The sequence below is a fragment of the Cydia fagiglandana genome, chromosome 6 (assembly GCF_963556715.1).
Source record: "Cydia fagiglandana chromosome 6, ilCydFagi1.1, whole genome shotgun sequence".
Classification (NCBI taxonomy): Eukaryota; Metazoa; Arthropoda; class Insecta; order Lepidoptera; family Tortricidae; genus Cydia; species Cydia fagiglandana.
In genome coordinates this window covers 10,184,008-10,210,635 of record NC_085937.1, presented here as the reverse complement: position 1 = coordinate 10,210,635, position 26,628 = coordinate 10,184,008, and the positions used below count along the sequence as shown (strand labels likewise).

Below are 26,628 nucleotides of genomic sequence, written 5' to 3'. Positions count from 1 at the left end.
AAGAGCAATAAAAATAAATTAGGTTAGATTCGAGCTACAATGACATTAGTTTGGGTTCAAGGCAAGGTTGCAGGGCCTCAACAAGGGAAAAAAGGGGGAGGGACTGTTGGCCTGGCTCAGTGAGCCAGAACTCACCCACTTATCCCTACTACTGCCGTAAGCAGGTAATGAATTCCCAATGTATTAAGTTTAGGTTTAATAAATTATAAATATATTTTATTAATAACATAATTATATACAAATATGTATAATCATAAAGTAATAAATAAACCTACAGCTATTAATAATGTCCGTAATCTGTATAATCCCAAAATACGGATCCCTCGTATGTGGATGCTGCTTACATAATCTCGTCTGTAAAGGTGTTTCGGCAGGAAAGGCCTTGGCAGACTTATAAATTCCTGAAATGAGGGTTCATACCTACCGACTAGAATTGGTTTCATGGTGGTATCAGATGGGTTAGTGTACGGTAACCGATGGTCATCTTGCTTATAATCTCGTCTGCCAAGGTGTTTCGGCAGGAAAAACCTTGACAGACTTATATATTTCTAAAATGGGGGTTCATACCTACCGACTGGAATTGGTTTCATGGTGGTATCAGATGGGTTAGTGTAGGGTAACCGATGCCGACCTTGCTTACATAATCTCGTCTGCCGTGGTGTTACGGCAGGAAAAGCCTTGGCAGACTTATATATTCCTGAAATGAGGGTTCATACCTACCGACTGGAATTGGTTTCATGGCGGTATCAGATGGGTTAGTGTACGGTAACCGATGGTCATCTTGTTTATAATCTCGTCTGCCAAGGTGTTTCGGCAGGAAAAACCTTGGCAGACTTATATATTCCTAAAATGGGGCTTCGTACCTACCGACTGGAATTGGTTTCATGGTGGTATCAGATGGGTTAGTGTAGGGTAACCGATGCCGACCTTGCTTACATAATCTCGTCTGCCAAGGTGTTTCGGCAGGAATAGCCTTGGCAGACTTATATATTCCTGACATGAGGGTTCATACCTACCGACTGGAATTGGTTTCATGGTGGTATCAGATGGGTTAAATTAGGGGTCCCGTTGGCCACCTTTGAGAGCGTCTGCCAAGCACTTCCGGCAAAAAAAATACTGGCAGACTTCGCTTTTATGTGTCTACATGTAAATTTCTAACTGCTGCCATAACTATTATTTCGGTATCAAATGGGTTAAATCAGCCCCCTTTTTTCGCACCGGAAGTGGCCTTCTTTTTCGTACTTTCGGCAAGTTCCGCCGTGGCAGACTATCGAATTAGGACTTAGCATCACTTTTATGGGAAACCATTGTGCATTTCATCGTGGTATCAAGTCGGTTAGAAAATTTGCGGCCGGCTCTTCTACTATTATCTCTCAAACAAAACGCAAATACCTACCGTTTGATACCTACACAAAAATACAATGGAGTGACCTTCAACGCGCCGCTCCCCTCACCGCGCGCACCGGCACAACGCTAGGGTTGCTGACGCTTAGAAATGATAAATAAATACCTACTTAACCCTTTATAAGGCCCGTTGACAGGGACGTGCTATCGCAGAATTTGTTGCAGCTATCAGAAGCCTACATTTCAAAAATCTATTTTAAAAGCAAGTTGAATATTCAATTAATGCAAACGATTTTGAGCCCTATTATTAAAACAGTATGGTTGAATTTCTGATTGAGCGTATGTGGTCGATATATCGCCTCTGCCTTATAAAGGGTTAAACAGCGGAGTGAAATAAAAGGAAAGCTAAAATCTTAAATTATACCCAGTATTCCAATTATGCGTTAGTGTTTGCGAAATAGTCATTTTAAAAAGGTCATATGTACCTGCATTAACCGCACTGTTTACGCCGTTTTATAAACCGCGCAATAATCCCAGCAAGAATTAGTTTTAAACTTCGTGTAATTTAAAACCAGATAGAGGTTAATGTTACACAATAAAGAAAAATAATAGAAACCCCATGATTACAGGTAATTAATTATAAGTTAACCAGAGCAAAAATAGGCACTTTCCGGTGTAAAGTTAACTTACTGTCGTTAAAATAAACATATTTTACTAAAATAAATAAAAAATTTGCTACCTATTTCAAATAGATATCTAAAACTATACATTTGTCATACATAATAAACATTACATGTTTAATTAAAGAAATTCAATAGTAGGTAGGTAAAGTACCTATTACGTAGCTTGTAACTATCGTAAAAATTGACAGTGCGGCGCGCGGTGACGTGCGTACGTGAGCGCGTGTGGCAACCAACTGGCTTGCTTTTCTACCGTGAACGGGAGCAGATTCGTAGGTAAAAATCCGAGCTCGCGCGGAGAGTTCCATAGGCCTGCTTACGCTACGTCTTACGTAGGCGAACAACGCGCGAACGCGGCGCGGCGCCTGACATTCGCGTGCAAATCGCGCCGCACCGCGTTCGCAACGAGATCGCTTACGTAGGACACTTCTATGGGCATCAAAGGATTGATTTCGCCGCGCCGCGCCGCGCCGCGTTCGCGCGTTGTTCGCCTACGTAAGACGTAGCGTTAGGGTCTAGTGTTAGTTTTGGTATGGACGTCCGCTGTGCTGTGCCCTACCACACAAAGGAAGATGACATTCACAGTGCCTATACCTCTTACCACACAAAGGAAGATGACATTCACAGTGCCCATACCTATTATGGACGTAGTTTAAGGACATAGTTAATAGAAACTAACTCCTGGTTAGAACTATGGTTAATCTGGATAAAGCTACCGTATTGACTAATTTAATTATTCTATTAGGTGCAGGGTAGGAGGATAGCAGCTACCTCCTACTTTACGTATTTAGGAAACATGGTAATCATTTTAATTTGACGACCGGTCCCCACTAGGCTAGTGGGTAGTGACCCTGCCTATGAAGCCGATGGTCCCGGGTTCGAATCCTGGTAAGGGCATTTATTTGTATGATGATACAGATATTTGTTCTTTATTTGTATGATGATACAGATATTTGTTCCTGAGTCATAGCTGTATTCTATGTATTTAAGACGAAACAGGAGCTGAGTTTTAAATATTTTAGGTAAATATACCCGTCTCGCTAACGGAAGCGGCACCTAAAAGTAGTGCGATTAGGACAAGGCGAAAAATCCTGCGTAAAAATCTCAAAAATCGAGGTTTCGTACTCCTCTGTTTCCTCCTCCAAAACTTAACCAATCGTAACCAAATTTGGAAATCTAAATGATTATGAAATTATCTGTGTCGGACCGTTTTGCTTTTTTGGCTAATTGATATCAGTTTTGAATGCCACGCCTCTCATTGCGGCATAGTCAATTAGGCCATTATTGAAGGGCTCTAGCGCCTTAAAAAACAAAAATATCAAAACAAGCAAAACGGTCCGACACAGATATTGACAATATTAATGCGTTGAATAAATCATTGCTCTAGCTTCAAAAACCACGGAGGAAAACGAGGAGTACGTTTGTATGGAGAAATTACCACTCCTGTTGGCTCTTAAGTATTTATACATTATATATATCGTTGTCTGGGTACCCACAACACAAGCCTTCTTACCTTACCTTAGGGCTTACCGTGGGGCTTAGTCAATTTGTGTAAAAATGTCCTCTAATATTTATTTATAATTAATATTATTCTTGTTTCCCACCCTTACTCATATACTGGAGTCAGTTATGTAACGCTGCCATACATGACCCAAAATTTTTTTATTAAGCTATGAGCTTCATCACATCTGATATTTGAGTAATTCTAAGCATTTCTAGCCTAGGGTGGGGGGGAGGGTGGGGTACAAAGACGGCCGCCACCCGTCATCTTTAAAAAAAATCTATTCTGATCTTGGTGGATACTAGGGCAAGTTTGGTATCATTTTCGTATAAACCAACGACGTAGAATTCATTGCTGATATTTGTTTTTTTTCAGTTTCATAGTAATTTTACAAGAAAAACGTAAAAAGGTGAAAAATTTGGTTGGAGATTTTTGCTACCCGGAGCCGAAACTACAAATGATAGAAAGTTGAAATTTGCACACTAGATTACATTTATAATGTGTACAAGAGATAAGAAGCGATTTTGAGAAATTCAACCCCTAAGGGGGTTAAAAAGGGGATGAAAGTTTGTATGGGGTTCAAGTTTTATTTTAAGCTAGGAATTTGAAACTTCGTAAAACGATATATTATTAAAATAAAAGAAAACTAATTTCAGCGTTTTTGAAAATTCATCCCCTAAGGTGGTGAAAAAGGGTTTGAAAGTTTGTATGGATATCAAAAAAATTTTCGAACGTGGGACTTGAATCTTTGTATTTGGGGATATTATTAAAAGACAGGAAAAGTAATTTCAGCGTTTTGTAAAATTCATCCCCTAACAGGGTTAAAAAGGGGTTGAAAGTTTGAATCCATTACAAATCCGAGTAGACACACATTTCTTATTGCCTCCCAGGCTTGAAATGCTTAGAATTACTCAAGGAACATATGTGATGAAGCTCATAGCTTAATAAAAAATTTTTGGGTCAACTTTATAACTGCTTCCGCTAATAGGTAGTTGGGCACTTCTAAAATGAATGGAGCTTGAATCTGCGTAAAGCTGTGTTGTGAAATGTCGAAATTAGGAGCCGGCCAGGATTTTGTGTATGTATGTAGTTGGGTCGAGTTGGTCGCGCCGTGTTCGTCATCGCAGCGCAGCGGACCGTGGCGTCACAGTGTATAGTAGCTAGCCTGGCCCAGTCCGCGCCGCCGCCGCGCGACCATTCTCATTCCCCGCCAGTCGCACGACGCACGAACTGTGTACCGCGCTCCACTCTAAAATGTGTCCCGCGCCCACAGTGTGCTAATCGCCAAGTGTCAGTGTTTGTGATAAATATACCTACACATTAAAAAACTTTGTTTACCCCAACCCGTTGAAGATCCCAGAGGATGATGGCTCCCGAGACAGTAGTGACCGTAGACCACAACAAACCCACGCCGCAGCAAGCCCCGCAGCAGCAACAGGGCAAACCGCTGGACTGGATCAAAGTTAACACAGAATATTTCAAAACGCCACCTGGCCTGCTGAAAATCATCGAACTGGTGAGTTTTAGAAATATTAGAAAACGTTGTAAAACTTGGTGAACTGTCTAGCTACTATTTAATTAGTAAACCGGTCTGTTCGGTTTGACATTCCATAGAAATTTTATAGAGACGGCTAGCGGTTAGGACGATAATGATTCGTAGGTGATTTTTTACCTGTCTAAAATGATCCTCGATGACTTGTAGTGAATTGACTCCTCAGGCATTGGGTATTATGTATAAGTAGATACAATGTGCATAAGCGTTATCGAGGTCGAGCTACGTTGCAATTCGACGCTGAGTAGGTTGGATTCGAAATTGTGGAGGTCAGTAAACAGCAGACTGGCGTACCCCAGAGACTCTGTAAACTACCTACCTTATTTCTCTTAAGTTTTGATATGTATCTTTTTACTACTATAGCTGAAATATCTTCATATTACAATATTAGAAACAATATAATTATTAATGAAGTATATATATGTATGAATTATCCACTCGAAAAAAGAAAAATTGCTATTACTACACGAGCGAGCCGGAGCTAATTTTACAAATGACCAGGCATGATCAATTAAATGATACCTACATAGTTAATTAGAGTTAAGCGAATCTAGAAATTTTAATGGGTATTCTAGCTGTCAGAATATTAGCATTCACCGCAAATGATTTGAAACAAAAGCCAAAATATCAGATTGACAATTTTAATGATTATATATATATATATATATATATGTAGAGAGATTTTTAGAAAACTTCAATAATACTATGCCGTGATGTTACTGTAACCGAGACAGACCAATGTCACGCGGTTTTCCTTATTGTTTACTTATAACTAATTCTAATTGATTTCGTCACGAAACAAAACACCTTCATGACTAAACACTACATACCTACCAGCAACATGGTTGTCCTTGGCGTACTAAATACAATTAGTCACTTCTAGACAAACACAGACTTATTAGGAAGGTATATATATATGTGTCGCTTAACTTCAAACTCGGGCAAATCCATCTGTAAGAATATGCGATTATGGTACCGTAAAATGGGGTGAGTAGGGCCAAAACTGAAATTCAAACCTCGATAACATTTTATTTTTACGTATATGAAAACTGAATGAAAATAAGTGTTCCGGACGTTTGTATTTTAGTTTTTATATTATTTTGGGTAGTTCCATTTCATAACTTTGACGATAAAGAGGAAAACCCAACTAACCCCGTAGTGCCTCGTACTTGGGGTGAGAGGGATTTTCATACAAAGGTGATTTTGGAAGATTGTTGGATCGATTTTTTTTATTATGCGTATTACTATAGCTCCATTTTAAATTGGAATACATTATTTTTGTAGCAGTATCCTTAAAATCCCTTCTCACCCCCCTCTCAAACCTTCTCTCCCCATTCATAACCCACCTCTCCCCGCGAAACCTACTCACCCCGTTTTACGGTATTAAGAAAAGGTAATGGAGTAGATATTTGCTGATAACCCAATGGATTTACCCGACTTTGGAGTTAAGCGACACATATACGGACGCACTTTTAGCGATAGCATGATATAGGTATCCATACTAAGGAATGTCGGAGTGATGATATGCATGGATATAAAACTCTATTTTCTGGTGCTATTTAAACGCTTCGGTATAGTCAGCTAAGGATATCAAGATGACATCACTATACGCCCGCACTGTCGCCCCATACCTTATAAAACTACGACTAGGTACGTACTAATTTAATTATACCCATTTTGAACTGGGCTGTTTTATCCGGTCCTTTATGAGTCTTCAACAAGGCCCAATTATGAATTAACCTAATTATACGATGTATTGTCACAGGCATATGCTGCTCTGTCTTATCTTGCTAGTCTTACTGATTCACCATAATATTATGAAGATATTTTTTGTTATCTTTATTATACTTCAGTTAAAACAATAATAACTCAATATATACATACATGACATCGGTACGTCTTTTAAACTAGAGTTTGAAAGTTTAGTTTGGTTTTGGTGTATCTATCTAATCTGCCTAATGGTACCTACTTAGGATTTATAACACTAAAAAGTGTTCCGTACAAAATTTTGCTCACGGTTCACTAATGGGATCACTGCGGTCTTCCAAATCAGTTAAATGCGTTTTTCTCACAGACCGTTTGACGTAGATACCTACCTAAAATTTGGAACAGTTATACTTATCCACTCACATGCTTGATATTTTTCAGTGACCTCTATTATTATAATAAAATAAGGGTGACAGCTGGTAGCTACAGTTACCAAAAGCATGTGAGTGGTTATAGCACTAATATTATTTTTTAATTCTGATATACCTACCAGTGGCGGCGCGTCCATAAAAGCCGATTCCCACCGGCTTGCCCGTTTTTGGACGTTTGAGCAGAGTTGTAAAGGAAATATGTAAGCCAAATTAGCCCCGGCTTGACCATGGATATATTTGACGCGCCGCCACTGATACCTACCTATTAATAATCGAATATATGTACAGCGCAAATTATGGAAATATCTAAAAGTTCCGGTTCCGTCACACAGGCGCGTTTTCCGGGCGGGGCGTGAGCGGGGAGTGAGCGTTTTATATGTAAAAGCGACGCGCCCCGCCCCGCTCACGCGCCTTCAGGAAAACGCGCCTGTGTGACGAAGCCTTAATGTTTTTTTAGTCAAAACAGGGTTTTGTGTTTCAGTCAAAAAAAATAGTGTAGGTACCTAACTAGTAAAAACTGTTACACATTACTCGTATAACTCGTATAACGTCAAAACACTTTGTTATTAGAATCGGACCAAGCTGATTCTGCATATCATTTGCAATGGCAAAGTGTGGCGATGTCATTATTAATGTCACATACTATGAAAATAACACAACAACAACTATGAAAATGATAATGTCACCTCCTCACTGTTCAAGTAGGTGCGAAGTTAGCCTAGACGGACTCTATCCCCATTTGGTCAGTGGTTATCTTGTGGCACATATCTTACAATATCCTCTATGCTGTACAATATCAACTCGAGTACATACATACATACATGTACGTTAGATAACCCTACCTATATGTGACTCTTGTAGAGCATGCCTTAAGTTAGTTTCCGCCAAGCACCTCGCCTGACGTTGTAGATTGAACTACTCTGATCATTAACCTCTGAGCTTGGTGTTAATTGCCTCCTTAAGGTCCATTGACTCATGTCACTGACCGATTAGGTTAAATGTCAAATGGATAAATATCGAATAACTAACATTTAACATAGGTATAGAGCGACAAGATATTGTAGAAATTAAAAAGTGGCAACTTCATAGTGTGTCGTCCCGTTTCAAACTCGACACCTCAATACAATTAAAAATCTCGCAAGATCTAGCGTATTTAGGTTATAAAACTTATAACAGGTGTCATCATACCCTTCGAGTTTGAAAAATATTATGGAACTAAGGCGATAATGAATATTATAAGATCCTTAAGACGCCTGATAGAAATCCTTTTCTAACAGTCACCTTTTAAAAATTGGTTTCACGTTTTCCAATGTGAAACACATATACGTGATGTTTAGCGTTCAATTAAAATTGTGCATACGTTTTTTTTTTATTTGAATACGACCTGGTGAAAGCTGGTTCAGCACCGAAATGAAAGTAGTTCTGTCGTCGACATGTGACGTCGCATGTTGCTTGGCTAGAGCCGCGCAGCCTGCCTGGGAGCCTCGAGTGCGGCCCCACCGCGCACCGCCCTGACAACCTGTCATTTTCCCATCATTCATAGCCCGCTCGATATCCTTCACTGATGTAAACACTAGTTACTCTCGATAGAGTAGTGAGTGCTGCGTTTCCCCACGTATAACACATGAGACAACAAGGCTTTATTTGCAAACATAATAGAGTGCATCTAACTTTGCACCATTTTGAATTTGAGGGAGAGTCATTATAAACATATAAACATATAGGTACATAATAGCATTGCCACACTTTGTCATTGATGGTCCGACTCTACGTATGGACTTTAGAAGATTTGTCGTATGTATGTTAGGATTTAGTGTACAAAAGAGTAATGGCGTAGTGACTAGACAATGCTTGGAGTTAGCAAGGCAAAGTCAGTTTGTATGCACGTTGACGCGAATGACGAAATTCTTCTGGTAATTAACCACATCTTTGTTCGGCAGTCGCCACGGTTTGCGACACAGCTACGTAGGTATGCACACATAGCGTCGGGTTGTATGATGTATGACTGATGTTAAGTAGGTAAACTCGCATGCGGGTTGTAAACACGAACGGCGTGAGCTCAAGGACCGTCTTATTAGCGCATTGGTACGATATAAATAGGAAGGATATGGTTTAAGTTAAAAGGCGACTCATGATTATAAAGACTTTAAACATCAATTTATTTGTATTGAAGAGTTCTTGTAATTTTATATCTGACGGACTTCACGTCACGGACTGACAAACGGATTGTCGAATCTTGAGATGAAAATTTTATCTCCATTTATCTGAATGGCTCGATTTAATCAAAGGCCGAAACTCAGCAAGCGAAGCGCACCGAGTATTATCTCAGATTATGTCACGCGTCGCGTACCCACCGTTATATTTATCTCCGGAACACGGCTACTATAACACAGTTATTTTGGGGAGACTCCTCTTGTTCTTTCGTTTTTGTTAAAAGTCGCATTAGCCGTGCGTTAGCGCCGCGATCGAGTAAACGGGTCATGAAATCCATTTCGCTCGAAATAGAATGATAAACATTAGCTAGGATCCTTTGTTATGTTATGATCTCAATACATTTTACATTTCTTTGAAGATTATTTGACGTTTAATTGATATATATGAATAATGTATAGAGCTATCTATACCTACATGTATACAACGATTCCTAAAAAAAGGTAGCGGGTACGATTGAGTAGGTTACTGAAGCTCAGTCTTCTAAAGTTATACTTATGATTGAAGGAATTAATTAAGTACAGTAGAATCCGGTTAGTACGACTTCGCTTATAACAACCAACCGCTTATAGCGACGTAAGTATAGGCACTTGTTTGGTTTTAGTACAAACTACTATGAAAGAACAACCGTTTATTACGACTCTGCTTATAACAACCGACCGCTTTTAACGACGGAAATTGACACAAAATCCGTCCGTCAAGTCCGGTTACAGCGACGAGCGACGTAGTTTTTACAAATAAATTGTTGGTAAGAAGCTTAGTCCGTCCCGCTCACCCAACTCCCCTTTTGCCTATACGGAGCAAGATTAAATAGTCACGTGTCTTTTTGTAAACTTGCTCTTCTTACTTTAGTAAACTAAATAAAACCCAATTCCCATTATTCATTTGAGCTTAAACTTCACATAAGTACATAATTATGTAAGCTGGGTATCAATGCAATATTTGGTAGGTACCTTCGAGCTGATCTGATGATGGACACAGGAGGTGGCCATAGAAACTGTGTGATAAAACAACGTCATCTTGATTAGATCTCCAAGCATTACGTCTTTTTATTTTACGGGATTCGAGTAATTTGCGGATGACGAGTGAGTACGCGTATATTGAAAAGTGGCTTCTTCTAAACACACAAATCTCTCCATTTTGACAAGGTGTCGTAATAATAACGTAAAAAAATATTTTAAAAGAAATGTTTTATTTTTTCTTTAATTGTCGCATAAGTATTACTAAATACAAAATTATGTCATTATTTTGATTGCAAAAATATATTAAAATTGGCAGTTTGTTTTGTACGACGTCCGGTTAGTACGACGTAATATCAGCGGTCCCTTGGGTGTCGTTATAACCAGACTCTACTGTAATTATCTCAGTAAATACGTTTTAAAATCTATGGAAAAATTCGTTCATGGGAATTGTTATCTGCTGGAAGAGATGGCCCGTTATGCGTGCGCGCATCCGACCGCAACTTCAGTTCACTGTGCCGGTGCAGCTCAAACCTATTTACCAAACAATTTGTACACGTGTTTGAACTTTTTCTAGTGTAACTAGACCCCAGAATCCATAACTACTCTAGGTTTAACCGGATTCCAGACTTAACGGGTCCTATTCGACGATGCGTAACAAAATGTTGTGAAAAAGAGCCCAACCCAACATACCTAGTTCTCTCAATATTACGACACGAGGACTCTTTTGTTAATGTATGTTAACATTTCAATCAAATAAATATTAACACGTACCTACGTTTATTAAGAACATTTATTGCTCTCTTATTAAATCACAAGAAAGAAGAAAGAAACAATTTAGTGGCATTACGTAACTACTTATTAGTACTGCGTAGTAAAAAAAGAGGTTTGCGTTTTACGGAGTTTGCGTGTCCGTAAAAATGTATACTTAAGTATTATTTCTCACTACCTAACTATTATAAATGTATCCTAAGGAAATTAAAGTTAGAATAAGTTCTTACACCTAAGTTAGCTGAAGTGAGGTTCGTTCTATTCGGATCGGATCCCTATATCCGAATCATATCTTAACTTTCTTAGATATCAAGGTTTGGGAATACTTACCAGTACCTATACTCAAATATATAGTAACCCCTAATTTTATGTTTAGATTATGTAGTGTATTTTTAGTGTTCCGTAAAAAACTTTGTTTACGGAACACTTATGGGATCACTTCGGTCTTGCAAATCAGTTAAATACGTTTTAATTGTAGTATGACGTAAGACACTTCTATGTGCATCAAAGGATTGATTTAGCCGCGCCGCGCCGCGCCGCGCCGCGCCGCGCCGCGTTCGCGCGTTCGTCGCCTACGTAAGACGCTGCGTTACTCCTATGTTTAGGTTATATTCGGGCGAACAAAATACACTTCTAGGAAATTTTAATGTGTATGAGTGAAGTACGATTTTAGACACCTAATTAAACAAAGTGATATTCATACATTTATTTAAGTACTATGGAATAAAATGAATTTGTTCCCATGCTCCTTTTTACCCTAATAAAGGTATCCTTTTACGTTTAAGAAATATAAAGTTCCGTTAAGTTTCCGTGTACCCTCTTCATGTGAGCTTGAGGTCTTCAATCCAACAAATAAAAGTTTTACATCGTGCAGATAATTATAATATTTGCAATTGTTTCAACGACTAAATATATTCAGTAGTAGCTTTATTTTTAAAGTCATGATACAGGTTGACTTTAATGTTTCAAACACCGACTATTCTGTTCTTATGGTACTACCTACTAATATAATATACGGGCGATATATTCCGCTACTCAGTTCACTGCAAACGCAGTTTGTACAAAAATTAAAAATAACGCCACTTTATTAATCGAAGGCCATTGGAATGACACGTTTATTGATTTATTGTTACGTATATGTATTTCCCCAATGGTTGTTCAGCTGACAATCGGTCGTGACATATGAAGTGGACGATTACTCCTTTTTGTTTTCACTGTTTTACGGTTATCTACACCTTATTTGTAAACAGCTCAGTAGTATCCGTCGCTACCTATTCAATGTCGTGTCACGATCGCAAAATCGGGGCCAACGAAATTGATAACTTTCGTTGTCTGCCGCGTTTTCTTCGGCATTTTTTTGCATCGTTTATCTTGTTAGTAGCTATACGTCTCGCCAAGTGGGTATCATTACCATGGTCAATAGAGCGTTGTAACCGTAGTTTAGAATCCGAGCGAGACGATTTTTGATAGCGTTATCGCAGCGGCAAAAAAGCGTTGCTGTGTAGTAATTGTTTGCGTCCGCGCTCCGACGAATGGCTGCCTACATTGAATATTGTTTAGAGTAAATTATGCAAGTCGACAGTTGGACGATCGTAGGTATCTGGTGATTGCGTCACCCTCGCAAGCACAAGGTCTTCCTGATTTGCTTATATTGGCAATCTTAGAATTTAGTCTTCACACATAGAATAAATATTAAACAAGGTAGCTGAATAGACAAATTTGAAAATTGATGTAATATTTTCTATAAGTAGTAGGTATTACTTACTTACCTACTATCAAACTAGTCAGTCACGTTTAGTTGCGCTTTGTACAACTAAAATTATTTTTTAAATTGATGCGACTCGAGTCTGTTGTTTAGTTGTATCGAGACGTACCTATCGCTACCGTCGTTGTCGACGTCGGTCTCATGTTTCATCACAGTTTTATGTTCTTTCAATCCCTACTAATATTATAAACCGAAAGGAACCGTGTCTATCTGTCTGTTACCATCTGCTCTACGCTTAAACCGCTGAACCGATTAAGATGAAATTTGGTCCGAGGAAGGACAAGGATAGTTTTTAACAATCATCATCCCAAGCAGACGAAGTCGCAAGCAGAAGCTAGTATTACTGTAAATTGTGTAGTATCAACACGATTCTAAAGATGATATTAGATTTCATGATTATAATACTATACCTACCTAAAGTGGAGTAAAATGTAATACTGAAAGTCATTTTGCGTGTTTAATAGAGGTATCATCTGTCGGTCTCATGCATCATCACTCGGTTAACCTGATCCTCCTTCAACGGCCTTTTTTAGGCGTACCACGCCCGTAAAATATAGTTAAATGACCCACATTGTTCTCATTCCGGATGTCCCTACACGGCATCACCAAAGGAAAGGAAGGGTAGAGAAACGGACGTTCGTTGACCCCGCACGTGCGCACGGGCACGCTCGGGAGTTCTCGACCGAAATAAGTCAGAGTTTGAAGTTAAAGGATCGCTCGCTCCATACTCCAGGTGGCCATTACAAACAAATTGTTGCGCGGTTTATTTATGTAAGTATTAGTTGGGCCAGTGCAATATGTACTTAGCTAGAGGTAGATCATCATGAGAATATTTCAGAAATCTTAACGCCATTATTTCTTAAAAGCAGTCCCAGGGTGGGGCGAGCTTCACTAGATCAAGTAATGAGATAACAAGTATGGCGAAAAAAGCTGCACTGATAAAGAAATGGGAGGGCCGGAATTTAACACCATAACGGGGTATAGCGGAAAAAGGTTAAGTAGAAACCTACATAAATACTAGCTGACCGGGCTGCAAGAAATATACACTACATGATTATATGTAAATATAAAAGGTATGTTTGATTTTTAGTCGCTCGATATGACTTGCAATTTATCACTCGTATAAATTACGGCTTTTGTTAGCCTTAGGACTGGGATTTTGACTTACTTACAGGTAAGTTAAAAAATTAAAAATACTGAACGGATCGGTCACGAAGTGCCTAGTGACCCGAATGCTGCTCAATTTCACTTTGCACTTCGCAGTGGTTGCGTTGCATTATGAATTTGTGTTGGCCGAGTGGGCAGCCACTTCCGTTATCGGCTGTCATTAAGGTACCCTACGCAGTTTATTGACTGTGGAATAGACAAGGAATAAAGTATGTACCAATGCAAAACATCTTTTAACTATTATGGGACCAACGCCGAAATCACGAAAAAATGTTGGCTGTCCCATACATCATCGGTATCCGTAATGTAGGGGTAGAGTTACGCTACGTCTTACGTAGGCGAACAACGCGCGAACGCGGCGCGGCGCGGCGCGGCGAAAGCGGCCGCCGCCGCGCCGCGCCGCCTGACATTCGCGTGCAAATCGCGCCGCACCGCGTTCGCACCGACATCGCTTACGTAGGACACTTCTATGGGCATCAAAGGATTGATTTCGCCGCGCCGCGCCGCGCCGCGTTCGCGCGTTGTTCGCCTACGTAAGACGTAGCGTTAGACCTAGAAAAGTATGCAGCGATTTTGATAGCCCACACAGTGCAAGTGTTATTTATACGTCATAATTTCATAGAAGTTTGACGTTTAAAATAACACATGGACAGCAACGGGCATCATTATTCGAATCTTGTGGACACGGCAAAAGATGAAGATGATTATATAAATAAATAAAATGCTAAAACTTGAATAAGAATCCGACTGATTACCCGTGTCTAGGTATATAAGGCCTGATTCGAAACAAATTTGACAAATTCAGAGTGATTTTTCTTGGATATTTTCTAGCTTACTTTATATATAAACTACGACATTATAATTATCAGAATCACAAAATTATTATACCAAAAAATTTTTTTTTTATCAATTCTAAGATGATCAAAAAAATCAAATAAACGCCGCCGTCTTTTTAATTAGGCGCCAAATTGCTGTCAAAAACTTGATAAGTATGGAAGAAACTTGCACATAACTAATTTCCAACATAACCTGTTACCTAATATTATACCAATACTGAAAGGTAATTTCATTGCAATATCCATGAAACAATGAGGATCTAGACATATCTTCAAATATCTGGCGTATCAGGAATTTCGTCGATGTGGTGTCAGTTACCGGGCATTGGTTACTTTTCGACAGAGAAATCGACACCAACATCACTAAAAGAAACGGTTCGCAGCTTTAGTTTAATAATGCGGATTTCCAATATTACTTTGATAATATTTGGAGATGATCCACGATGTTTATGAGGCAATCAGCATGCTTAAGCCAGTACCCTCGAAATCGGACCAAAAAACTTGATTCAACAAAGTCCCACAGTATTGACCTATTGAACGGTATGGAGTGGAGTGTCCAAGGAATTAGTTCGTTAAAACAACAAAAACTATATGCAATATAATATTTCAAAATAAACATTGTTCTTGATAGGACTCAAACTAAGAAACTGTCAAAAAACACTGTCGGATGTATGATGGAGGGCATACAACAAAACTAACGACAGGAGCGGGAAGAAATGGAAAATGATGAATTTACTTATAAATAACAATTTTTAAACAAATTTTCAATAAATTATGGAAAAACAAATCTTGATTCAGCTAGCTTCAGTACCATTAATAGGGTTTTCAATTTGGCAGATTGAATTCGAATCAGGCCTTACGTGCAGTTTTAATAAATGCGACATAATAAGTCAGGTCACGTCCAACACTCCATGATATCTTGTCTGAACGCATATTGTTGTAGCGGGGCGTGCCATGCGAACCGAGTGGCATACGAATACGAACACCCATGCAATGCAAGCGGAGAAAGTGCGTGCTGTGACCTACATTTACCGTCAATGCCATCTTCTTTGCACTTTTATATGTTAACTGTGGATTTCTTGATTTCTCTATGGATAGTATCGCAACATTATTTAACTGGCCCCCTAGCCAAGGTTACAATCGCTATCGCTTCGACAACGAAAAGCATTATGTATCTCTATCACTCTTCCCCATTTGTGTGACAGTGACAGTTGCGTTTCGATCGCTACGGAGCGTTAGCGATTGGCATCTTGGCTACGCGGCCTGAGTAGTAACTGTAGAAAGATTCTCGTAAATAATAATTGCAATAGGTAGCTTTTAGAGCCGAAACAGACGGATCGCACTACAATGCAACTAAGTTGCAACTCGCCTACAAAGAGTTACAATAATGCAAGTTGAAAGTTTAAGTTGCCGTTGGGGGCCCTTTCTGTCAACCCTAAAAATATTAACCTTATTAAAATAATTGACTGCCGCGAGTCTCGTCCTATGTACCTAGAAGGATATACGAATTCTGTCCATACAAATCGTGGCTCCTGTCTGGGGTTGGAATTCGCTGTATTATCAATTGGAATTGGAACAATACCACCTGTTGGCAGAGTTGCGACAGTCGCAGTTCCGGACTAAGGCAAATAGCAATACATACCTGCCGCGATATGAAACCGGTCGTGCCGCCCGCGCCGACAAACTTCCAGCGCGCCGCGTTAATGCCTTCACATTTACTCAACACCGTTGCCCTAGTGGTACCTGGACTCTGTACCGTATTGTTGACCATGTAAGGGGAAGTAAGTTTGCAAGTACATACTGTTTTCTTGCATTTATTGGCAACCTATTTTATGCTTGCATTTATGGAGTGGAATAGTTTAACATGATCATGTTACTTTTAAATCGACTTGCGCCTTTCGATGGGCACCGAGTCACAATTTACAACATGTTTAATTCAAGTAGATCTAGCACCACTTTCGAATATACATTTATTTACTAACATTATCTTAAGCTTAGGTATAACTAGAGAAACATAATGTAGACCTACCTTACTTAATTATTACTCTTAAAAACGATTGTAAGTATTGTTGTAGAGATCTAGAACATAGGTAGAAAGTAACTCGTAAGGCAATTTCATGGCGTGTTGCTAAGATATATATTACTTACCAATGATTACTTAGTAATAAAGTTTTTTTATATCACCAAATGATTAATTGTGACGTTCCACGGGAAAAGGTACCTTATGAGGGTTTCTAGTTTCGGAGTTATGAAATGTTTTGTAAAGAGGTGAAAAAATGCTCAATTTTTTTTTATTGTGTGATCTCAAACCTTAATGCGTAACGTTTGTTTACCTGTTTTTATTTTTGTTATAAGTTAGTTATAAGCCTAGTAACGTCGTCTCAGAGTTTAGTAAAAAGGTACCTTATGGAAAAAAGGTTGAAAATTTTTAAAAAAACTATTCAATACGGGAAAAGAAGTTTGGTAGAGAACTGTATTAGCATTCTGCAAAACTAATTGGATAATTTCAGTTCTGGTTGGGGCGCCTAGCAAATATTATAACCGTACATCGACCGACATTATAAATCCAAGTAGCCTGCTATTATACTAAAGTTACTCTCGTCAAGTCTTTCTTAACTAGAATAATCTTCATTTGGTTTGGTCGCATGCAATAAATCAGCCATTGGTTTGCTGAAAAATGCCAATACCCGACGCATTACCTTATGGAATATCTAAGGTCATTGAACCTCAATGCCGCTTGTCTTCAATGGCAACCAAAATATATTATTGATAAGAAATAGACGATTTATAACATCTTTACCCCAAAATATTATTAGTTTATCCTAACTGTTCCATCATCATCATCATGCCTCATCATGTACCTACTAACCACACCGTATGTAACTTAACCACAAGGTACCTTTTCATTACATACAAATTATTGGTCTTTTTTAAGATTATTATGACGAAGAACCAATTAAATTTGTGGCAGTTTAATGTAAATTAATATTTTCTATTCATAAAAGATAAAAGCTTCAATGTGATTGATGTTTTGTAGTGATGTATTATTAGATTTACTTTCATAAGGTACCTTTTCGTAAATGTATGGAGCAAATACTGTTATTGTTATGTAAGTTTAAATGGCATAAGGGGTTAAATATAGTATTTAGTTGGGGTTTTAGGATTTATTTCATTTGAATGACAGAATTTCTTGCATATGTGCTCAGAAAAATTGATTGTGTGTTACATTAAAAGTAAAAATATTCAATTTTCTGATTTTATATGAAAAAGTCAGAAAATACATTTTCACCTCTAAATCGGTATTGTTTTTTGCTTAAACTGTCTCTCAGTGTCGTTTTCTAATAGATAAAATTTAAATCTTGAGCGCTCATTGCAATCAATCGTGAAAATGAAATAAAACTTTATTTTCAAGAGATTGGTTAGTATACACATAAATCAGTCGATATCAAAGGTTTCTATTTGCATTACAGAACAAGTCGCAACATTTTTTTAATCTCAGATATATAAGGTATTATTATTTGTAGTCAACTATGTAACTTACTTCAGGAACATAGTTTTTTAGGCGGCTAAACTTAAAACTTCTCTATCGTAAAGTTGCTCATTTCACAACATTATTTTCAAAAAATCATATCTCTGTAACTACGCAACTTAGGAGGTTGATCTTTTGTGTTATCGATAGCTTATTTATTGTAGATTACTGGGGTATGAATAACTCCATACCCGCCATAAGGTACCTTTGACCGTGGGACGTCACAATTTATCGTTATTACAATAGGTATTTACCAAAAATACACTTCCGAAAGCTTTGGTAATGCAAGATTTAAATTTTATGAGTTATTTTATCATCATGTTTATGCTATGTACCTATGTATGTACTTCTTAATTAACTTACTTATATATATACAGCCATTTGTTATGTGTTATGTACCTACCGCATTAATTGTATAATTGAATGTACAATTACATATGTGTTACCTACTGATGACTAATGAGTACAAATGTAATATATTTGTAGATAAAACTATGTATATATTGTATGTTTGCATAAGTGGTCTAAAAACAATTATAAGTAGGTAGGGTGAAAAAACGATTTGTTAGGTTGATCAGCCGGCCTAGCCAAGGTGACAATCGCTATCGCTTCGACAACGAAACGCTTTGTGTCTCTCTATCACTCTTCCTTATAAGTGCGACAGTGACAGTTGCTTTTCTATCTCTACGGAGCGTTAGCGATTGGCATGTTGGCTATGCGGCCAGTCTTTCTAGTCAACAAACTACGTATTTCCTGTTTCCACTCAGAACTACTCGGAAGGCAACAAATATCTTTGTATTTTACAATTTAAACGAATATCTACCTACCTATAATTTTTGTCAATAATATTTAGTGCGGTGCAACACTGCGTCTTGGTGCCCTGATAATGAACAAAGAGTATTAAATCACTACGAGAATGAACATTAATAATAAGTACTTTATACCTAATGACTTCAAAAAACCGGGCAAGTGCGAGTCGGACTCGCGCACGAAGGGTTCCGTACCATAATGCAAAAAAAAAAACAAAAAAAAGCAAAAAGAAAACGGTCACCCATCCAAGTACTGACCCCTTCCGACGTTGCTTAACTTTGGTCAAAAATCACGTTTGTTGTATGGGAGCCCCATTTAAATCTTTATTTTATTCTGTTTTTAGTATTTGTTGTTATAGCGGCAACAGAAATACATCATCTGTGAAAATTTCAACTGTCTAGCTATCACGGTTCGTGAGATACAGCCTGGTGACAGACGGACGGACGGACGGACGGACGGACGGACAGCGAAGTCTTAGTAATAGGGTCCCGTTTTACCCTTTGGGTACGGAACCCTAAAAACCATTACCTTAATAATACCAAGTAGGTAATTATTAATTACATGATTGCAGTACCTGTATCAGTAGGTAGGTATATATACATACTCAAAATCGTTGCATCATGTGTAGTGATATTGCTATGACCCGTACGTTTTATAACAATGACGTAATTTCTTAAACGGGCCGGTGCTCTCATCCATCGTATTGGTGACGTGATATTTCTCAGCCATCTCCGCTGCGTTTGTATCTATATCTAGATTTTATTGCCAAAACACGAACACATCTTGTCATTAACATAAATTAAAATAGGTAGAGTCCGTCCCAGATAACTATGCACCGGTTTCAACAGAACAAAGTGAGGTGGTGTCATTATTTATAAACGTCATAATTTCATAGAAATTTGACATAAATGACATTGCCACACTTGTCATTGCAAATGCATGCAGAGTTAGCTTGTGCCGACTCTAGGTACCAAGATGTTATCCCAAATAAAAAAATATTAAGAAGTATGTAGTTCTAAGTATTCGTGTACTGCAGATAAACAGTACGATATCACAACAATCAACAAACATCGATCGATCGTACAAGCATATGTGATCGATATGTTCTAATAATTGACACCCTGTTACTTCTATGCCAAGCAGCATATATGCCGTGAATTAAAACGGAGAGTTAAGCACTGAAACTTTTGCGCTAGGTAGGGCTATGACATCGTTACTTTATTTCAACAGATAACTAATATTTTCCTCACTTCTTCTTCCTCGCGTTATCCCGGCAGTTTGCCCCAGCTCATGGGAGCCTGGGGTCTGTTTGACAACTAATCCTAAAAATTGGCGTAAGCCCTAGTTTTTACGAAAGCGACTGCCATCTGACCTTCCAACCTAGAGGGGAAAGGCCTTAGGATTATTCCGTTTTCCTCACGATGTTTTCCTCCACCGAAAAGCGACTGGTAATTTTTCTTTTTTTTAGCCCGTTAGTGAGTCTCACCCCACTGCTGGGCAAAGCCTCCCCTCTTTCCCGCCACTTGTCTCTGTCTAATGCACACTCCCGCCACTCCACACAGAATGTATCGAGGTTGTCCCATCTCCGTTTGGGTCACTGGTAAATATCAAAATATATCTAATAACCGAATAAAATTAAATTTCCGACTGTCTATTTCAGATCCTCGGTATACTTTGCATGTCGCTGGCATCCGCGTGGCTGTCGGCCTGGTTCGTGTTCGTGGCGGTGACCAGCTTTATCACCACGGTCATGTGGAGTATCGTCTTCCTCCTCAGCGTCAGGGAGGCCCTAAGGATCCCTATTAACTGGGTGTTGTCGGTAAGTTCAATTTCATTACATTTCTATATACCTACCTAATAATTATAGATTCCTTTTGATATACCTACCCTTATTTGTAATACCTACCTAAACGATTGCTCGTTAACGGCCGTAAAACGGGACGAAATGCTTATTTTGATAACGGCTTTAAAAAATGGGATATTTTAACATGTAGGTATAAAAAACAATAATTATAATGTACGTATGTTTTTTGTGACCTTATAATATCTTCTATCAATAGCGGTATTTAAAGTCATATTACAATATTCACTTGAACTGAAAAAATACATACAATGTTTCATACATTTTACATAGGTATTTAGTTTTAGGTCTCAAAGGTAACAGTTATACATATGTATAGTTCGTATAGTATGCTAAACTAAAATCTCTAAACCTAATATTTGTATTGACTAACGTTCGGTAGTTAAGTTGAGTAGGAAAATGTTGACTTAGTACCTACCTAATACTAAAATTACATTATTATTGAATTCTTTAATCTAGTATTGAAGTCAATTTTTTTTTGTTAGCCTGGCTAAGTGTCCCACTGCTGGGCAAAGGCCTCCCCTCGCTTTCTCCACTCAACCCTGTCTATATTTAATTTAAGAATTTATGTTACGAAGCGAAAACACAATTACTACCGCGAAAAAAAAGTAAAATGTTACCAATCGTAAAAATTGTGCAGTCTGGCCAAGGTTGCCGGTCTGACTTTGCTGGTCGGATTGCAATTGTTATCACAGATCGTTGTTTAATTCCAGGAACTGATTAGCACGTCCATTGAGACGGTGTTCTACTTCATCGCCTTCATCGTGCTGTTCGCGGCCACGGCGGCCTACAATACGAGTTTCTACAGCTACGGAGCCAACGTAGCCGCTGCTGTAAGTTTATCTTTTCGCAATATTGATATCATCCCGAAATATGAGAAGGGTTGGGTGACGGGTAAAAAGAACTTAGGACCTGGTTCGTAAGTTCTTCGGGATATAAAACAATAACTTTAACCCTAGTCTGTAACTAGGTAAGTGTGTATGTGAAGTATGTATAGTGTAAGTGAGGCTGTTTGATTAAATTTAACCCTATATATATATATTGTATGCAATAAATGGTCCTTCTAGACCGGATGGTACTTATTGACCATGCTTCAATATTCAATATCAATAAATGGACCTACACTTTGTAATAGTTTGAGTGAAACACATTTAACCTTCTTATGCGATGTGCCTTAACAAAGTCTTACACACACGTAACACCTACACACCTACCTGTCCATAGTTCCAACCTACCTCTTCTAATATAGGTACATATAATTTTATAATGAACATATAATTGTATATTTGAATTTAGTTCTAGGTAAATAGAACTCACTTGCTCGATAGTGTTTAACAATTTTTACAAACTTATTAAGTTTAAAATTGAAACAGATTTTTTTAATTAAGAGTCCCACTAAGTTGTAAGTTTAACCCACATGCTCCCCACATGGTGTTAATACATTTTTCAAGTTTTCCCTGAGCTTTGGCATAACCTATTCAAACGTAACTTTGGCGATGTTTCGATACTTACTATCTAGCTGACCTGATGATGAACAAAACGGCTGTAATATTCGGCTTTAACTAACTTGTTTTTAAACAGGACTTACGTACGAGCCTCCTGTCTCTGTCGTCCTTACAAACGAGTCACAAATACATCACTGATTCACTTTTTCTAAGGCAAGAAATAGTGTAATTATTGTTCGTTTGTGTATTAATAGGTGCGATTATTAGCTATAAACCTACCTTCCCAGAAGGTAGCGAAATTTTGTTCAACCTTAGCATTCCTTGTCGCGTGGGTTAACTGGTTCAATAATCTACCAAGTAGCACCCACACGCAAAACTAAATGTTACGTCACATTCGGCACATTCATTCATATCGATTTAACGCATAGGAAGGTGCAATCAATTCAAGAAAAGCTTGTTTCGGAATTTTTGTGTTCTTATTTGGCCACTGACGCTAAAGTACTTAAATATAGGTAACGTATAGGTTAACTAACTAAAGTTGACGTTAATTAAATTCATTTAACGAATTCATCGTTGTACGAGGGACTTATTGAAGGGACCCTGCGCATTGGGTTTCTGTGCTTACATTTCACGCACGATATCTCTATTAACATCTACAAAAAGCTTTTAAACTGATTTAGATGTACATTGTACATACACATAGTTACCTTTTGTCTTTACATATATACCTAGTTGATAAATTCACACTATTGTTGGTAAATCGACCATGTCACAGAATAAATAATAGTACTAGGTACAGAAGACTCACTCTCTAACAAAACGCGTCTGCCACGATCAGCACAGATATGGCCGCTAGGTGGCGACAGCGCCACGCGCGGCTTATGGCAAACCCCAAAATTGGGGCCGAACGGATGGACTTTTAGCTATCTGTAGCAAAGCGACGAAATCGCGGAGTGAGCCACGCCTGACCATGTAGAGGTTATCGGTTATACAGTAGGTTTAATAGTGCTGTTTATTTTATTTCCTATGTAATTGTTTTCAGGTGTTCGGTCTGTTCAACACGGTGGCGTACGCCGGCAGCTCGTACCTGCTGTTCCAGGAGCACCGGAGCTCCACCAGCGCGGGCGCCGCGTGAGCCTCACTTTCTGCCTCCAAGTAATATACGAGCCGGCGACCACAAAGTGTTTCTATTCGCAGTTACTCTCAACTGCGAGCTCACCTCTATTTATAAATCTCAAAGTCGTAATATTAAGTGTTTTATGAACCAAGTAACCTTCTGGATATTAATAAAATTAATTAATATCATCGGCACATCGGCACCGGGATAGTACACTCGGCTAAAATTAATACGAACAAAGAATAAGTAGTTGAAGCTTGTTAAAGCTGGCTGGCGTCCATTTGAGACTGCATTGGTAAAGTTAAGTTTAGACTGTTTTAATTGCCACCGAGTAGTAAATAATCGATCATAAATGTGCAGTTTTTGTGAAACACTATTCAGGCATTACATATAATTGCCGATTGTATTTATTTCAAGCCAGTTTTACTTATGTGCTATTATACGTTACTCAAAATATCGTTTTTGATGGAACTGTATTTTCAGTAACACTTTCTATAATAAATAAACTTTTATGGCCATATATGTTTGTATAGTAAGGGTATACCTACTGGTTTCGAATAATGTGTTCCAAGGTACATAGACACACAGCTGCAATTTCTGCAGCTTATAGTATGTTGTACCTATCGATTTAAAAAAATAAAAGGATGTGTATAACGCAAATGTCTTGCTTATTTGAAATAAAAACTTATTTAGCACTAATCATTTGACATTATCTATGGATATATATATATATAAATAATTATGTACTCGCAAAAACACCTGTAAGTTATTAATTTAAGCTCTTTGACACTGCTGCTAGGAAACATATAGGTGTTTTTGCGAGTACGTAATTATTGAGAAAACTCTCCATAAAAAATTTAGCTAGGTAGTTCACATTTTGAAAAAGTCCATGGTACGGAATATTCGGAGAATTTAAGAAGATTTCAAAGTTTAATTTACTTATAGTAACTCCTGTCCTATAAGTAAGTACTAGAACTACAGTTTTATTTTTAGGTAAGTAGATTTTTTTTTAAATTAGGTTTGTTGACATTTTGAAATGAGAACGAATCTACATAACTGGATATGGAGAGTTTTTTGGGTTTTAAGATCTTTTGATGCGAATGTTGTATTACCTAATTACTATGTTGTTAATCACAATTGAAAACTGAATGGTTTTTATTCTTTTTAACTTAATTCTCTGTACCTATGTTAAAAATTATTATTTTATGGGGTTGTTATTCATATTGTTAGTCCTAGTCTTTATTAAAAACAATAAATATTTACCTATTTCAGCAAATCTTTTAACAAATATTTGCTATTGCATTTTACCTAATCACTCTTACAATCAGTGGTACCTACTAGCTCGGTATAGTTTACCAACGACAATGCAACAATGAAGACATCTACTTATCTTACCTAAGCCATGGCAGATCTTTTCCGTAGGTACTTACGGTAATGTTTTGGAGCTGAAATGTCTGAACGTTATCGCCGAATGTTTAAAGTTCACATTCTGGTTGCGACTGCAGCGTTGCAGCTGAGGAAAATGGGCGATGACACTGTCAATTTACTTTACAATACCTACAATAATAATTGTGTCAGTCATTTTACTGTTTTAAATTAATACAGCACTTAAAGGGGAGTCACACGATTACATTAACTTTTATTTTAACTGTTTGTTGTGAGTGTATGCTTATAAATATACATAGCACATATTTAAAGTTTAAACTTTAGACTCTCGAATAGGTGTACGTGAGAGGAATATATTTATATCTTACTAAATACCTACTTGCAAATAATAATAACGTTCCTATAACATTTACAATTCAGTTTTAACAAACCTCTTGATTTTTTGTGGCTTAATATTGTTTCTTAAACGTACCAAACCTTAACTTGTTAACGTGGTATCTTGTTGCTAAATATATTTGAGACAGTAACTATTTCTTGTAAGTATTTAGAGCAAAGTTTTTCATTATAGAAAATATCGACTGGTGTAAAACGGTGGTCGAAATAAGGTTAAGTGACTAGAATCTAGATCCGTTAGTTTTATTATTTGTAGGTACAAGTAATCTACTTATCGCAGATGTTAATTTTCAATTGAATTTTCTATATTAAGACAAACAGCAAGCAGAAAGTGTTGTGAACGAGTTTACCTCTAACATGTACCTACCCAATTTAACATATCTTACATTGTCCAATGCGGTTATTAAAATAAGCTAGTATCGCTTTAAGATGGAATGAACGTTGAAACATTATTAATTTAAGACAGAAATTTTATACAAACTGGTTATTAATTTAATTAATGTCATTAAAATATAATAAATATTTATCGTTTATATAAACATCTTTCATTACTCCTTTTTAGGGTTTCGTACCTCAAAAGGAAAAAACGGAACCCTTATAGGATCAATCGTGCGTCTGTCTGTCTGTCCATCTGTCACAGCCTATTTTCTCGGAAACACTGGACCAATTAAGTTGAAATTTGGTACACATATGTAAATTAGTGACCCAAACATGGACATGTTTTTTTAATAATTTTAAAATACATAGGTAACGTCGAATGATTTAAGAAGATAGCCAAAAAATTACCATTCCCCCCCCCCCTTTTATCTTCGAAACTACTAGGTCAAAAATTTTGAAATTAATACACAAAATAGTTCTTTCCCTATAGATGACAGGAAAACTTATTAGAAATGTGCAGTCAGGCGTGAGTCTGACTTATGTACGGAACCCTAGAAACGCGAGTCCGACTCGCACTTGGCCGGTTTTTATTAAACCCTTGCAAGATCCCAAATTTCGAACTACTCGTTACGCTTATGGATCAATTTTTGGATCTTTCGATTGCTCGCGGTATTAATATCAATGTTAGTACGAGGGTTAAATATCAACTTTTCCCCCAAAAAGGTAACTATACTACTTATTTTATTTTACACGCGAGTACCAAAGACAAGCGGGTGAGGTAAGTA

At 37.8% G+C, this 26,628-nt stretch overlaps 1 protein-coding gene across 1 annotated transcript; it reads left to right on the top strand.

The window, feature by feature from the left end:
* The first annotated feature begins 4,624 nt into the window (after positions 1–4,624).
* Positions 4,625–26,004, top strand: LOC134665159 (CKLF-like MARVEL transmembrane domain-containing protein 4). Its single transcript, XM_063522007.1, has 4 exons — positions 4,625–5,041; positions 20,924–21,082; positions 21,838–21,957; positions 23,612–26,004. The coding sequence occupies exons 1-4, from the start codon at positions 4,889–4,891 to the stop codon at positions 23,702–23,704; spliced, it is 525 nt and encodes a 174-aa protein (XP_063378077.1). The 5' UTR covers positions 4,625–4,888; the 3' UTR covers positions 23,705–26,004.
* Positions 26,005–26,628: the final 624 nt, after the last annotated feature.

What these genes read in the sequence shown, in the direction of transcription:
- LOC134665159 (XM_063522007.1), top strand. Translation starts at nt 4,889, where the DNA reads ATGATGGCTCCCGAGACAGTAGTGACCGTAGACCACAACAAACCCACG. An exon ending in TGCTGAAAATCATCGAACTG is followed by an intron (nt 5,042 to 20,923) that starts GTGAGTTTTAGA and finishes TGTCTATTTCAG; the next exon opens with ATCCTCGGTATACTTTGCAT. An exon ending in GAGCCAACGTAGCCGCTGCT is followed by an intron (nt 21,958 to 23,611) that starts GTAAGTTTATCT and finishes AATTGTTTTCAG; the next exon opens with GTGTTCGGTCTGTTCAACAC.